This window comes from Stegodyphus dumicola, chromosome 1 (genome assembly GCF_044657685.1).
Source record: "Stegodyphus dumicola isolate Sdum_Otavi_A_Nest chromosome 1, ASM4465768v1".
Lineage (NCBI taxonomy): Eukaryota > Metazoa > Arthropoda > Arachnida > Araneae > Eresidae > Stegodyphus > Stegodyphus dumicola.
The window spans coordinates 221,303,786-221,321,034 of record NC_140768.1 but is presented as its reverse complement, the minus strand read 5'-3'; the positions used below and the strand labels follow the sequence as shown (position 1 = coordinate 221,321,034).

General features: G+C 29.0%; 1 protein-coding gene and 1 long non-coding RNA gene across 7 annotated transcripts in view; one reads left to right on the top strand and one right to left on the bottom strand.

Moving 5' to 3' along the window:
- LOC118194575 (uncharacterized) overlaps nucleotides 1-16,235 on the top strand; it is a 121,434-nt gene extending 105,199 nt beyond the window's left edge. For 2 of the 5 annotated variants that reach the window (XM_085825894.1, XM_085825918.1), the window contains exons 16-25: nucleotides 157-194; nucleotides 2,520-2,709; nucleotides 2,897-2,976; nucleotides 3,090-3,442; nucleotides 7,116-7,231; nucleotides 7,360-7,538; nucleotides 9,217-9,270; nucleotides 9,418-9,576; nucleotides 13,109-13,269; nucleotides 15,500-16,235. In XM_085825894.1, the coding sequence (XP_085682020.1) occupies nucleotides 157-194; nucleotides 2,520-2,709; nucleotides 2,897-2,976; nucleotides 3,090-3,442; nucleotides 7,116-7,231; nucleotides 7,360-7,538; nucleotides 9,217-9,270; nucleotides 9,418-9,576; nucleotides 13,109-13,269; nucleotides 15,500-15,682 (1,513 nt within the window). In that variant the 3' untranslated portion in view covers nucleotides 15,683-16,235. The remainder of the gene's footprint in view (nucleotides 1-156; nucleotides 195-2,519; nucleotides 2,710-2,896; nucleotides 2,977-3,089; nucleotides 3,443-7,115; nucleotides 7,232-7,359; nucleotides 7,539-9,216; nucleotides 9,271-9,417; nucleotides 9,577-13,108; nucleotides 13,270-15,499) is intronic. The other 3 variants (XM_085825913.1, XM_085825898.1, XM_085825905.1) reach the window with 3 other exon arrangements.
- A 193-nt stretch (nucleotides 16,236-16,428) lies between these two features.
- LOC146999474 (uncharacterized) overlaps nucleotides 16,429-17,249 on the bottom strand; it is a 28,419-nt gene continuing 27,598 nt past the window's right edge. For both annotated transcript variants that reach the window (XR_015043652.1, XR_015043651.1), the window contains one exon: nucleotides 16,429-16,596. This is a non-coding gene — a long non-coding RNA (uncharacterized LOC146999474). The remainder of the gene's footprint in view (nucleotides 16,597-17,249) is intronic.

The window sequence follows — 17,249 nt, the reverse complement described above, 5'->3', positions numbered from 1 at the left end:
TACTTTTAATGTAGTATATTTTTCCTCACTGTGGATTGTTTTAAATCAGCAATATTTATTAATTTTATACCGCTGTGAACATAAATATTATTTGCATGCATTTTAAAATTTGTTAAAAGCGTCTTTATGTATCTTATTAATAACCATTTTTAATAGGAAATTTGCTGGAGCATCTCATAATCATCAAAATGAAGGTAAAAAGTTTTTCATCTAACATTTTATTGCTTTGTAAATTATTTTGAGTTTTTATTTATGTGAATTTTTGCTATATAGTCTAAAATGAAATTTTAAATACACATTTGTATTTTAATTTTTATCAGTGTAGTTATCAGCAGAATATAATTATTAACAATTATTTAAAAAGCATTTGGCGATAGTAAATGAATCGTATTTAATTAATTACACTTCTATTTTCAACAGTCAACATAACTATAAAATATTATGCTTTTAAAAAAACATGCAGATGATCATTATCTAAATTTTCCTTTTCATTAATAATTCATACCTCAGAAATAGGTAAACAGTAGTATTTCACTGCTTGTTAAAAATGCATGTTTTATTAAGATGCTAAGAAGTATAGAACTAACTGAAAGAGATGAGGAAAATCTTATTTTATCTTGATGAAAAGAAATTTTAGAGAGATTGTTAAATTGACTAATAGAACTGTTAATGCTGTGCAAAATGGAGTAGGGGGGGGAAGAAGAAGTGTAATTGTAGTAAAAGACCAATAAAAAATCATATGGACTAAAAGATTGAAATGAAATGTTTTCCACCTAAAAATGTAAAAAGAAAAAGTAATTTGTTCGCTTTGTAGTCAGCATGGTATTCTATGCAACAACTGTCATTACTTTTTAAGGCTAAATAAATATATTATCATGAATTTTGGGGGAAAAAAAGGCACTTTAAAGTGAAAATACCTGAAGTTGAAGATTAAATTGGGGAAATACTGTGAAGAAATGGAAGATGGTTATTTCGATTGGTTACATTTTTGGTGATTCTGATGTTAAGCAATGTTATTGGCATGATGTATGTCGCAAACCTTAGAAATATTTCAAAAGCAGGGAGACAAAATGAAGTGATCACATTAGCATATTTTGTATCACTTCAATGGCAAATTTGTAACTGTCATAACCAAACTAGGTCTGCCAACATAATGCCATTAGACTTGGTCATATGAGCACCAAAACAACAAAAATGGCAGTAACTTTCCAATAAATACTTGCCTTCTATTCAAGAATTTCCTCATGTCACTTATGTTATTAACTTCAACTTGGGGCCCAAGAAAAATTACAAGTTATTTTCTGCCAGATTGTGACAGTAACTAAGATTCCAAGCTATGATCACCAAACTATTATAATGACTAAGATACCAAGCTATGATCCAACAGCTAATGCGTTTGAAATCTAGTAGAGTTGATGGGTGTTATATTGCTTGATAAATTGATTATCCCATTTTTAAGCTAAATTGTAAGTGGTGATGGATTATTTTCGAGAAATTTAAAAACTTAGCTTGCCTTCTATGGGTTCCTCCCCCCCCCAATTACTTAAAAAAATTGCTGATTTAAGATTTTGTTAAAAACTTACATTTCATGTGTTATATTATATTTTGTATTTTAAAAACCTTTCTGTTGATTAAAATGAAACAAAAATACTTCATTAGGATTCATATAAAAATATATTGCAGAATATTCTTGTTCTAAATTTGAAATTAAAACTTTAGATAATGAATTATAGAAATTTAACTTGAATTATTAAATGCAGTGCACTTATTTATCATAAAATGAGTTTAAAAGGCTGTGTTTGAAAAACTGAAGCTTTGCTTTTGTCTGCTAGGTGATATCATAGCTGATTTTATCCTAGTATTTGGAACTTATTTTTTACATGTCAAATTTTCTTGAAAATGTTTCCATAATTCTTCAGCTATGAAATTTATTCAGTCATTACTATGAATTCTAATCTCTAGAAATATGTGAAATTTTTACTGTAAATCTTAGCATGTGAATTTTCACAACTTACATGTGTTTGTCCTGTGAATTTCTCCTTTTCACCCTATATTAAAATTACTGCCCTATGGATAACCTACTGTACTTTTATTTAATTTTTTATCATACATTCTAAACTTTATCAAATTTTTGGTAAAAAATCATAAATTTTATCATAAAGTTATCAAAATCTAACCTTCTTTTAATTAGTAAATACATGTCAGAAATATAAATGTGCATTATCCTTTAGTTTTACCAACATAGTTGATTTTTTTCAGGTAGCAACAACTAAATCTAAACATTACATGCTAATACAATTTTTTTTTATGGTGATGATTTGGTAGAAATAGTTATTTTATTCATTTAGTAGATGAGTAAAGTAAATATATAACTAAAAAAATTCTCATTTTCCAAATTACATTTCTTGTAAAAAGTGTATTTGTTAAGCATGTAAATGGGATATTTTTATTTTTTCTTATCATTTGTAGAGGTCATTATTATGTGTTTAAAGTGGTTTGTGTTTTTAATTTCATGATAGGTTCTATAGCAGTTTCTCAGAATAAAAATGATATTCTAAAGACATCTGCTTTAGATGTTGCAATGAGCAGAAATTCTAGTGACATAACTATTATTAGCAATCCTAGTCAGAGTAGTATAGCTGTGATACCAGAGCCTGGATGTGAAAGCAATCTGAATACTATTATTGAAAGAGATTCACAGTGCTCTATGTAAGTATTTTTTTGTATTTTCTGAGAATAACTTTATGCTGTCAGTTTTGTCCAAATTGTTATGTCTATATAATTTTAAATGACTGTAATTTGTGAAATTCTGTGTTAATACAAAAGTAGATATTTAAAGAAATAACAAGATGTTATATTTCAGTATTTTATTTTTGTTTGCTTTAAACGTTGTCAGGTCACCCCCACTTTCTCAAAATGCTGTCAATGAAATTATCAGCAACACATCATCTAAAAAAGAAATTAATGCTGATGTTGGTAATTATTTATCATTATTTCATCTTCTATAATTTTCCCTTCATTTGCAAACTATTATTTTGTATTCATTTTTCTTTTTTTTCCCTTCTATAATTATATTAAACATTTTTAAGGTTTACAGAATAAAGGAAATAAAGTTTTTAGTTATCCAGGTAGTGAGGATGATTTCCATTCCTTCACAGAGAGCTTTACTCATGAAAGCCAAGAACCTCCAAAAGTTCATGAAATCAATTCAAGTGATTCTGATGTATATCATTCACCATACAAAAGTACAGGATCTGAAAAGCGTAAAGCAGATGTAAATGAAAAAGCTACTGAACTAGATAAAACTGATCAGTTAATGCGTATTTTGGAAGAGAAGAACGTTATATCCTTTGATATATTCAATGAAATTGATCACAGATTAAAATTACATATAGAAATAAATATATTTGGAGATAAAGAGCATTTAGAAGCATGCTTAGAGGTAACTATAATATTCTGTACATATAAATTTAAATACTCATTATTTTAACATGTATTGCAAGTATTATTGCCATTTTAAGCTTAGACTGAAGGGCTATCAAGAACTTTTCAAAGCCAGGAAATAAAATAGGCAACTGTTAATAATTTAGTTTCATGCTTGAAAATGGTTGTGTGCACCTACTTTTTTATTTATTTATTTATTTGAATAAATTCGATAAAATTGAAGTAGCTATATCTCTCCAATATATATAAATATTATGTAAGGCATGCCATGAAATTTAACATATTATTTAAGAAATTTTTGTATTTCAGAAACATTGCATAGCTGTGTATCCATTGAATCCTTGATTGTAATTTCAGGGATAAATCAAATGAGATGGTCAGTTTTAATCACATGAAACTTAGAGTAAAAATATATAAAATGGAAAATTTTTTGTCAATTAAAAATTTAAACTAACTAAAATTCAGTGGAAAAAGTGTTTTTCATTGCTAAATATGTGTGTGAAAGGGGTATTCATCAGCTACATTCAAAATTGTCCATACTAAGACTAAAGACAGTTATGCATGTAACTAAAGATATGTGGTACTAAATTAAATGATTTGTTAATTATAGTGTTAAAGATAACTATGCATATAACATTTTGAATGTAAATTGTGGAAAGATATGCTATATGTAGAATTAGTAATTGTATTGTTGGAAAAAATGGCAACATTTACAGGGTAATTTTTATATTTTATGAAACTGTTAGGCATATTATTTGCACTATCAGTTTTATAAAATATTAATGGTCTGTGATTGTGCTACCATTTCTGTGAATTTCAAATTCAAGAATTTTCATAGTATTGCCACCTCCCCCCCCAAAACCATGTTAGGTACAAAGCAGCATACTGTCCATAAACCACTAGTACATAAATAAGCATTTAACTATAGCACAAACGTTTATGCATTTATTAGCCACTCAGACTTTGAATAATGTTATCATCCTGTGGCATGGTATCAAGACAGATGGTGTTTTGATATATTACAGAAGACACATGCATGCAGTGTTTTCCCTTTAATATGTTTGCTCTGTAACATAATTTTAAATTTAGAAAAAGTGCATCATTAAATATTAAAATTATTTAAGTATAAAAATAATCCAGTAACAGAAATTTGCAGATTTGTTTGATATTAAAAAAAAAAAAAAAAAAAAAAAAATCAAAATAACCATTGCTTTCATTGTCTCTTTATATATGAATGAAACATGCATATGTAAAGGTAAATCTGAATTTTTAGTTTATAAAAATTATTAATTTAAAATAATTTGTATTTTGATTAATTTCTGTTTTTATACAGTCCCTGAAATTTTGAGTTTTTATATTGGGAAAAATTGGTTTAAACCATATACAGTCAAAGGTCGTTAATTCGGACACCCATAATCCGGAATGATCTATAATCCGGAACTCAAAGCTAAAATCTTTCTGCGCATGCGCCACGTTGACGCATGCTCATAGGCGTTTTACGCGTGTGTGCAAGACAGTTACGACGGTGCATATGCGTCTGCGCAAGCGCAGAATACGTTTTCGCGTGCGCGTTTAATGTATAACGGACGGTATAAGCTAAATTTATCTAATTATCTGTTTCAGTTAATGTTGATGATTGCGTTGTTCCTTAATCTTCGAATTGGATCTGGCTTATTATTTTTTGCAGACTGTAAGAGCAATTTTATAAAAGTAAGCTTGAACTTTCGATTATGTCAAATAGAATTTCCGATGCTGGAGCTCCCAAAGGATCTAAAAAACGAAAGTATGATTCGATGTCCATCAAACAAAAAACGAATTGCTACAAAAAATGGATAAAGGTATATCCTTTGTTTATCTAACCGTTCCGAAATCTGTTTATCAATTTCACGCTGCTCTGCGCGGGGGGGGGGACGTCGCGGCGCGCAATGAACTGGAAGTTGATCTGTCACCACTATCGTTATCTTCAGCGCAGGTGTTTTTATTTTATTCGGCTTATAATTCCTTACTAAATGTAGTAAGTATTTAATCTCGATGTACTCCGTCTGATATGATTTAAATCAAATTGCTCGTCATTATAAATATCACGAACACAAATCAAATAGTATTCTGGTTGCAATTTTCTAATTTCGGCTATGCGTAAGGTACGCATGCGCGCATTGAAAGAAATGTTTAATAAAGTAAACAAATAAATATTAAGCTTCTTTTTTTGTAAATTTTGATACCCTTTAGATCATAATTGCTCATTATTTTATAAATTACGATTTCATATTTTTAATTTTATAATTTCTGCATGCCATCTTACCAGATTTAAACTGATGATCTATAATCCGGAAAAATCGATAATCCGGAATAGCCGAAGTCCCGACGAGTCCGGATTAAAGACTTTTGACTGTAGTTTTGACAGTTTTTCCAGTGCAGATTTTGATGTTATAGAATTGTCTTAAGATTTGAAGTAATTTGAGCTTCTTTTATAAAAAGCCTGAATTAAAACTGTAAGCTTTTTATTAAAATTTGGTATATGACTTGATTATTATCACAAAAACCTAATTTATTTTATATATTTTTAAAACTGATCATTTAATAAGTATTTTGTTATACAATGTATATGGAACATTCTGTCTATCCAAAGCCATGTGGTTTTTTGAGTAGTTTCTTTGTACATTAATTTTCTGAATAGTCTATTTTATTTTGGAATGGTATAAGAAAAAAGAGTTGTTTATGTATTATTGCAGCCACTTTAATAGGTGCCGTATTTGCAAAATGCACCAAACTCTGACAACCATACACTTAAGAGTTCTTCAAGCAACCATGCGCATATTATTCCTTCAATTTTAATAGCAATTTTCATATAACCGGAATCAGTGGGATTGTGGGATATTCTTCTCAGTCATGAGTTATCAGTTTTTAAATGCTATTTGACATTTTCAAGGCTACATATTTGGAACGAAATGAGAAAATGTCTTTATTATAGTGGTGCACGAGAATGGGTTTAATTGCAAATAAAATTGAATGTTATATATGCAGTGATAAGATATGATTAGTAGATAGCTGTAGCACAATGCTAACATTTTGTATGATTCCATTCTTGTACATTTCTTTAAGTGAAAGTAGATCAATCAATGCATGGAGAGAACAGCCAAAAAAAAAAAAAAAAAAAAAAAAAAAAAAGAAGCAGAAAGATTTTGTGGAAAATGTGTTTCATATTTTAAATGTGTCATATAATTCTTTATTTAATACTTCAAATTTGTGTATTAAATGGCTAATGTGTGTTTTCTTGTGATTTGTTGATTATGTTTGCCAGCTCGCAATGAATATCAATAGTTTGGCAATTTAAAAAAGAAAGTCGTCAAAATTCCCAACTTACCCCTGATAAGTATCGTTTACCAATTCGCCAAACTGCAGCAAGATGGTTACACTAATACAAAAGTATCAAATTAAACAGTATGCATATACATAACTTTTAAAATTCTGTTGTGATATATGATTTTTACAGATTAATATTGTGATAACAATTGAAATCAATAAGATAGTTATTCATAAATTTGTTTTAGAGCAATAAGCTATTGATTACTGCCTCCATATAATGACTTTGTTTGTTTAATGCAGTTAAATTCTTATTGTTTCATAGTTTATATATTTTTTGCTGAGCAGAATAGTCTTTCTTTATGTAGACTTCAGTAGTGCCTTTGTCCACTGGTGAGGAGTTTAGAGGCTTATTTTTGTTATCAACCACCAAAGTTTATGTGATCAAATTCCTTCCTACATACAATCTGAATAACGAGCAAAAGTAAGTTTTTTTTTTTTTTTCAGTGATTTGTTAGTTACACTGAAATTTTTATTTTTTTAAAAGCTTATTTTCATTAATTAATCTGCGATCTTTATTTGCAGTAACTACAACTATATGTTTTGTTTCAGTGAGTCTATTGAAAAAATGATTCAAGTTTTATATTCTGGACCAATTACTCAAGTAAAACAAATCAAAGTTATTTTGGGTAACCAAGGCTTGACTGTTGCATGTGGACCTAGTGTACATGTATATACTTTATTGATAAGAGATTCAGACATTTGTAATTGTTTCTTGGCTTTAATATCAGGTTAGTTTTTATTTATGCATTTTTATATTTATTTTTAATTCAGAAGGGGTTTGTATCAGGTATCCAAGAAGTTTGTGCTACTGGAGCGAAAAGTGAAATTCAAATGGAAGGTGTTGGACACCTTGTCAGGATGATTTCAGAAATTTAACATTCCCATCAACCATGAGCCAATGCAGAGTTATGAGGCTTGTTGGTTGTGTCGAAAGCAGTTCTATAGGAACTAAGTTCTGAAGTGAACATGCAAGTGTTCAAGGATGATTTATGGCCTTAATTTAAGAGTTTAAACTGGGCAGCAATGCTGCAGAATCTGTCAGAAAATGTGCTCCGAGTGAGTGCACAGAGTGAAAGTGATTTAGTGGATTTGCATCAATAGATGAGAGCCTGCCCAACACGAATCAGGCATCAGTCTAGTGTTGATGAAGCCCTGCTGAAGGAGGACATCAAGCAAAATCCACATCAAACATGTAAGGAACTTGCACAAGGGTTTGGAGTATTAGAAAAAAATATTCAATTGCATCTGCACAACTTGGTAAAACATGGAAGCTCAGTAAGTAAGTTCTTAATATTTTAACCACAGAAACAAACTCCAGCAGCTCATCAGTTCCTTCTTACTGCTGTCACACCACGGAAAGCCTCATTCTTAGGTCAGATATTGACATGTGATGAGAAATGGGTCTTAACAGTTTCTCATCCCATATCAATCAATAATAATAATGTTTAGCATAATATAATCAATAATGTTTTCTATCTCTGGTTCTGTGCCATTTGTGCCCAAACAAAAGATCGTCATCAGAAGGTACTGCTCTGTATTTGGTGAAACATCTCTGATATTGTGCACTTCAAATCACTAGAGGGTGTCAAACAAGTAAACAGCCAAGATGTAGACTTCATAGCTGTAAAAAAGATTACAGATGCACTGCATTAAAAGTAGCCAGTACTAGTCAGTAAGAAGGGAGTGATCATTCTGCAAGACTACACCACAACATCTCATGGCAAAAGCGACCTAGGAGATGATCAACGACATTTGGTTGAGAAATTTTACCTCATTCTCATTACTCCCCAAACATTGTTTTTATTATACTGTCACCTGGTTTTTGCCATGAATACAGTGGCGTAGCTAGAGTGGCAAGAAGGGAAATCTGTCTCTGGGCACAGCATCCAGGGGTTGCTATATTGATGTTATGAAATTTTAGTATGAAATGTTTTCCATTCTTGGCACACAGAGAGGGGCACAAAATCTTCAGCCATCCCCAGACTCTGAAAACCCTAGCTACGGCTCTGCATGAATAACCACATAAGCAGCAGTTCCCAAACTGAAATGATGTTATGCGGACTGCAAGACAATTTTTTGGCTCTAGGGAGAACTTTTACAGATGGGGAATTACTAACTCATTGGGAACATGTTTTATTTGCTGAATAAAATTCATTTGCAAAAAATTACTAAATCATTACTTCTCGCAAAAAACTACAGCACAAACGTTTTAGGATACCTGGAAATTGTTTCCAGGTTTTTTTAATGGGGGTTAACATCAATTAATTGTTTTAATTTTTTTAGTTAATTGTAAAGTGTTCAGTTCAGTAAAAATAATGTTTTGCATAATTTTTTAGTTAATTGTTCTGTGGTGAATGATATAGAAATTGTTTTAAAAATTCGTTAAAAAATATTGCATATATCCAGCAGATGCCTCTCAAGGTTATTTACAAGAATATGAAAAACAATATAAAGCTGGAGGTAATTTTTCAGGCTTTATATATCATGTTTAATTCATTGTATGCATTTAATTTCAAGTAACATTTTAAATGAAATCTTTTGATTTTTTTAACTAAAAATGCTGATTGGAAATACTTTCTTTTCTGTAAACATTAATATACTCTACAGATGTTATTCAAGAACGATTTTCTGATGGATACAAAATTGAGTTTTTGTCATCTGCTGAAGAAACTTTGCAAATGCTTAAAGAATCAATTCTTTCATCTAATGCAGAATCTGAGTCTGCTCCTGAAATTTTGCTGCATCTTTTTGCATATTGGAAAAAAGGTGAGTGATATGGAATTTTTAATCTTTTAAAAAACTTTCACCGAATATGAGTATTTTTAAATATTAGCCACACATTGAAAGTTTTTAATTCTTTTATAATCAATATACATAAGATAATTTCCAGACATGCTAATACTGTAAATATATAAATATATGGCCTTTTAGTAGTAGTATGTAAATATATAAATATATGGCCTTTTAGTGCATGTTAACTTGAATAACCAATTTAAAAATGATATGCACAAGAAATATGCTGTTAGAAATTAGGTATTAAAATAAAGATGATAAATCTGTTGAAAATATGTGTCTTTAACCCTGTTCTGGCACACTACTTTTTAAAATTGGAATTTCGACAAAAAAAGGGGGGGGGTGTTGGCAGTCTAATAAGGCCTGGAGGAGTACACAGGTAAAATTTCGTGAAGATAGCACTTGTAGTTTTAATTCTGTGGGTGTGTTCGAAGCAGGCACACTGAATGACTAGAACTTTGAAAAGAGTGCTGAAATGAGCATTGCTGGGAAGTGCATAAAAGAGTAAGAGATTTTGCCTATGATTAAAAAACACTAGATTCTGAATACCGTAGCAGAATTAGCATTACCCAGAGTGTGTCATGAAGAGGCCTGCTACTCTACACCCCCTAAAAAAGCTCTTCTTGGTTATATGATGATTACAAGCATATGAATGAAAAAGATAGTGAGTATATGATATTTATATTATTTACATTTCATATTTACACTTTCATCTATTTTTTTCCATTGTGGTACTTTTCAAAGAAAGTGAGACCACCTTTAACCCGTCAGCACACGCGCTGGGGTAAAATCTACCCCACATGTAGTCTTTTCTTAGAAAATAAGGGAAGGTCGTACGTGACCTTTCTAGTACTTCATGTACCTTTCAAGATCAAGGTTAGGAAGGGGTCGTCCAGAGGAATTTTTCCCGTATCCTAGGGATTTTGTGTTTTCGGACAAGGAATGTGCAATGGGATTGTAGCTACCCCGCGCGTGTACTAACGTTTCACTTCTAGAGAGCCATTCATTGATATGAGTGCATACGATCAAGAACAGTAACAACTACAGGTTCTTCTTGCTAGTATTGAAACTGATAGCGGAATTGAAGATTCCGATTTTGAGTGCGATAATATTTCTGAAAGTGCTCACGAAACTGATTCTGACCAGTAATATGATGATTCACATGATTTGGGGAGTATATCTTCTTTGACATCAGATGATTTTTATGTTTGAAAAGATGGAACAATTTGAGGTAAAACATTACCCTCTAAAAACGTTTGGACACGGCCGCACAATATAGTGACACATTTACCTGGTGTCTAAAAAAGCTTTGGAAATTTAAAAATCCAACTGAACGTTTATTGCAAATTTTTGATGAAGAAATAATGGAAGATTTGATGAAATCAACAAACATGATCAAATCAACAACATTTCATCAATAAGAAACAAATTCTCTAGAGAATAGAAGATGCAGCAGACCTTCACCCTAAGAAATTGTTTGTAAAAATATGTTGTCACACTATTTGAATAATTAAACTTAGGTAGGAGGGGCGGAAAAACCTATGTGTTACTTATATTTTTAATATTCATATCTAGAATATATTCTTTGATATGAATAATTGTATGATATTATATTGAGTTTTAAGGAAAAAAGCTAGTAAGAATGCAGCCTTTTCATATTCCTCTAGTGCTTTATCAAACCACTCTTTATAATAAACATTTATGTTTAAAAAATATGTACATACAAAAAATGATTTTTCTAATATAAGAAATCATATGTGCATCTTATATAAGTTAGTAATTTTGCATAAATTTAGATTTTTATGGCTTACTTTAGGTAACCAGTATGGAAATGTTTGTATAACTTAAAGCAAGGTTATCTCGAATTAAAACTGGAAAAAAAGGTTTAACAGAATTCACAAAGCTATTAGTCATTTATAGATTCATTTAAAACAAAGAAAATGCATTTATTTATAGGTTGGGGGGTGAACTCCGAAGAGCAAACATTGGGGTCAAATTTGTCTCGCGTGTGTACTAACATAGCGCAGTGATGCGCGTGTGCTGAAGGGTTAAAAAAGCACAACCCAATATTGGATTTCTTTTCTTTTCTTTTTTTTTTTTTTTCTTTTTCTTTTTTTTTTTTTTTTTGCACATTTAGCAGGATCCATATCAGATTTACTATCTGAAAGCAACTTGATTCAGTGCTTCAGAAATGGTCAGCCCTCTCTGATCCATTTGGTAAATAATTTAAAATAAAATAATAATAATAAAAAAAAAACTAATATTATATCTAGAATTTTAATTATAAACTATGAAAATAAATTAAATAAACATCTACAACTGAAAACTATTAAACGTAGTGCTAACAAAACTTCCTTGAACGAAAGCGAAAAAGAAAAAGAGAACTAACTGCTGTAGTGGAAAACCAAACAGCTAACTCATAAACCCTGAACTTCAGAAAATCACCCCAACAATATCTTAGTTGATAGCCAAACCTCCCCTCCTCCCCCCCAAAAAAATTGAAACTCAGATGTGGACTCACCTTTCTATTGTGATGAGCTGACCGATGAGCTGCAGAGAAACAAAGGTACAGGTGTTTGTCTTGTCCTAGTCTCTCTGTGAGCCCACTCTGAGCACACCTGATGTCCGCTGTTCAGTTTTGAGCAAGATTTCAAGGTAGAAATTTAAAACTAATACAGAATAAGCAGGTTATCATACAGCCAAGAAAATAACATATAAATTTCTTTTCAAACAATCCTTTTATATCCTAAAAAAAATCTGGAAGATTTCTTTGAAAAATTAGAGTCTTTAAAAACTAAACAAGGCTAAAATATATGGGGTGGTTTGTGTTGGGCTGCCATCTACTATAAATAAAGAAGGTTCAGAGTAACCTATAAATTCTTTTTCATTCAATTTTTCTGTGTGTACAGAAGGAAATTTTTATTTACCTTGCTACAAAGGGTTAAAAGACCGACCTTGGTTTTTAAGTCAAAATGCTAACTCTCTCTCTATATATGTGTGTCATGTCATGGAGTATTAAGACAGTCTGAGTGAGCCCCCCACATGTGATTATGTAATAAAAATTTGGCAGTGAACTAACTATTAACATAATAATTTTTATATTTAATTTGCATCTTTATGTATATTTGTAAATTAGTATTTACCACACTCTTATTGTCATGAAGCAGTTATGCATGTATATAATTTGACTGAAAGCTGAAGTAAATTTTTATATTACTGGAAACTGTAGGAATTGCAAGTCAAGAGTTGTATTCATAAAGACAAATATATTAATCTGTCATCTGTAAAAATATATGCCGAAATGCTTGGCATTAATTAAAAATATTTTATCTTTTCCTTTGCTTTGTTACATGAGTAATTGCATAGAAATAGTTGGTGTTCAGGTGGCGTTTTAACATTTCTTTATATTTGAGTATATAAAGTAATTTTTATTTTATACTTACTATATTTTCATACAATTACTTATTATATTTTTATACAATGATGTTCTTTTATTGCTTTTTAGAAAGTGATCTTCAACCTATTTGCATAGTTGTTACACATTGTGACATTTTTGCATTAAAAGTGTTGTATATGAAGCAAGATTCTTGCTTGAATTTGCAAGGAACATCTGTCTATTGTTATACGGATGTGGATCATCAAAAAATATCTGATCTAATGTCTTTAGTATGTATATTATAGTTTTTACTTACTACACAGTTTTCATTTGCTTAATTGTGTGCCAGCTCTCTTCCATTAAAGACAGGAAACTCCTGCTTATCTTCCCTTCACACCAGCTAATATAACTTAAAAATCCTATGTGAGGATTCTTATATAATAATTATAATAGCAATTCTAATAATACTGTTACAGTAGTAATACTTTTGATGAGATAGTGTAACAGTTAAATGCTTATAAGAATCTTAGCAGTATTGTTAGCGGGATATTTAAAAGAAATTGTTTATTTTCTATATATTTTTATGGTGCTAAGTAATTTGCAGGAAGAATATTAAATTTTTTCCGTATAAAACATTCTTTTTGCATTTTTTGAATTCAAAGTAAGGGAAAATTTGGGGGGGGGGGGCGGATAGTTGAATTATATTTAATTATATATTATAATTCTTATACCCTTTTCCTCCAAATTATGAAAACTTTCAAATGTCATTGAGTGTCAGTAACAGTAGTGAAAATTATTTAAATGAATTTTTTAAATTGTTGTTGTAGTTTAAAGGAAGCTAATTTAACTGAAAAATTGGCAATAGCTATTTTTCTACTTTTGTGGTCATATGAAACAAATTTGACGTTTTGTACTCATATTAAGAGACTCATAGTTACTTAATTGATTGACTTATTTTTAATTCACATAACATAATGTTGGAGAACTATAAAACGTTTTAGAGATTAAATATACACTTCTAAAGTAATGATGAAAATTCTCACCGGTATTATTTTTATTTTTATTATTTTTTTAAGTAGCGGTTTCAATAATAATTTTTAGGAAAAATGACTTTGTTTCTGTTAAGCACTAAATGTAAATTTAATCATTCTGTAAATTTAAAATTAATGCTATCTTTTTGCCCTCTAATGTAAGTACAGTCTATGAATCTATATTGTGACTTATATTAATGAAAAAAAATTGCATACTGTGAATTTATCACATTCACTCTTTTGTCAATGGTTATAAATTACTACCTTAAAGACTCCTGCTAGTTGTTACTTGTTTTCATAAGCATTTTATTGTTTTTGTTGCTATTATCTTGAAGTTCTTTGCGTAGTAGCTAGCTTGCATCTAAAATTGCAATAAAGGCAAAGGATAATTTCAGTGTTAGTGTGCATTTTTTCAGAGTTCTTGCAGTTACTAATTAAGATTTCTCAACCATGTTTTCATTGTACCTTATATTGTGAATATAATACTGAAGTAAAGATTTTTTTGATGGTTTCAAATTTGAATTCTACATGTTATGTTTCTCAACTTTTCATCATGTTTACAATTTGAAAATAATTTTCTTTCATTCTAACATTTCTATTTATTTAAGTATATTTTAAAGTTATCATGAAGATCATTAAGCTTTCAAAAATCATAATAGGAAAATATATGATTTTTCATATCTTATTCATTTTATCGTTCAATGGTGAAATCATTTTATTGATAAAATTATGTTGTTTCATGCAACTGATATACAGAATTTTAGTTATTTTCAGTGTTTTTGTGTAATTTCTATTCATAAATATATATTATTTTTGAATTTCCATAACAGATCTTAATTTTGATTTTTTTAAATAAATTAAAATTGCATATAATATTTTTGTTTATTAACATTAATTTTATTATATGAAATAATCTTTTGTTTATATTAAAATTTTATTTTCATTCTATGAATTATATTTTTTTCAGTTTATAGAAATATTAAATGTCAGAAAATTTTTATCTTAATAGCTTTTGTATTTTTATAAGTATTTATAAGTTTATTTTAAATTAATAGTTTGGTATTTTGCATCACCATCCAAATTTTGGCAGCGATTTCATCATTCAAAATAGTTATGATGTTGAAGGAAAAAAAAATTATATTATAAAAGGATGTATAATTTGCCAGTTTAAAACTGCAAATATTTTTTTAAAATTTTATTTTGCAAGTTATAAAAGAAATTTTTTTGTAAAATAAAAATACCTGTATATACTTATTTGTTGTATAGTTTCAGACAATTTTTCTTACCTGTTAAAATTTATACTGATGTCTTTAAATTCTATTAGCTTGTGCTTTTAAAATTTGCAGTGTTTGTCTTTGAAAATTTCACATTGCTTAATTTCTAATCTTTCATTTGTTGATTTTATTATTATTGGTACATTTTTTATGCATTTTTTTATTGCACAAAGCTGAAAAATTGTTCTAATTTTTAAAAATATTTTCAATTTTAGAAATTAAATACGGATTTAAGGAGCCTAGAAATTACATTCTTGAATGAATCATCTGGTATTGAAAGTGATTGGAAAATTGAAATGCAGTCGAAATCAGCATTGTTTTCTTTTATTAATGCTATAAAGAATCCTTGGGAAGAAGTATTTGGTATAACTTTGCCACTTACCCTTACAGAAGAATGATGCTGTTTTCTTTGGTATGTAAAGAAATTCTCGTGCCTGAGAAGTGTAAATATAAAAATGTATAGTGCTGTATGAGGCTAAAAATTCTTGTGAATTCCACTTCCTCCTGAACAGGAATTTGAGTTTTGTATTTATTTTCAATCAATTTATGTTCCTTTTTTGACATTTAGTGTTTAACTTTTGATGTTTGGAAGCTTCCTCTTAAATATTTAAGCGGATATTTACAATGTGATAGCAGCTGTAGAATCAGATGATCTGAAAAGAATAATTCTATTTTGTATTTAGTTTATTCTAGTTTATTAAAAAGATATGTGTATGGTTTTCTATTGTAGCAAAATTTTACTTACAACTTTTAGAGTGTTGGCTATATATATTTAGTAAATTTTATTGTGTACATATTTGTGCCAATTATATTTCTGTATTATTGATAACTTATTTATTAATATATTTTGAACAAATATCATATTTGAACAAACGTATTTTAAGTTATTTCATTATTTTGTATCATTCTTTCTAGAAAGTTTTTTAATAAAATTTCTTTCATAAATCAAAATTCCGTCACTGGTTCTTTATTTTCTAAATTTAATTACATTTTCAACTTTTTTCATTACCCCATCTACTTTCTAACAGTTTACTATTTTAGAAAACTTCTAACAGTTTTCTGAAATAAGGAAAAGAGTAGGGAAACATTTTTTACAAACAGTTGTGAAGTTGTATTTTATTTAAAATAATTTAGATTGTATATATGCATTTCTCGAAAATTTTATTTAATATGCATGACATAATAATATGTAAAAATTATACATTAAATTTTAGAACAGCTCAAGCTTTTTTCTTTGTATCTTTTTGCTTCTTTTTCTCTTTTCCTAGTTGACGCCTTCTTTGACTGCTCAATATCTTACAGAAGCAGAAAACTAGAATTAAAAACTAAAGTTATTAATTTTATTTTTTAAACTTAAACATTTAAATGCATACATTATTGTTTCACATGCTGTTAATTTATTCATAACATTTCTAAAGCTATACATTAAAGGTATTTATTGTGGCAAGTCTGGAATAAGCATCTGTTTTGATTCTATTATGGCAATACAATTTGGTTATATCTATGCAATATGATTTTTAAGTATATATACTGGCATTCAACTTTAAAAACTACCAGTATTAATTTTTGTAAATGATGTATTAAGCTGTTTTTGAGAAAACTACTGTTGATTTTAATTAAATACAAAATTACTTTTGCATTGGTATGAAATTATCAGCGAACTTTAAAAATTAGCCTTTTGTTTTTCCATAGTGATTAAGTAAGAAAATATAGCATACATATGAGTTATGAACTTCTTAATGAATTCACAAATTAAAAACTGATGAATGGGCAAAGTAAAATTTCATATCGATATGTATGAATAACAATAATAATAAAAAAAAAATCAGTGGTGACTTAAAACCAGTACGCAGTAATTGTAGTGTAATTAAATTTTGCTATGTAAATTAATATTGCTTAATGATTAAAAATGACTGTTTCATGATAAACTGTGATTGGTTATTTATGTGAATTGTTCATGATAAA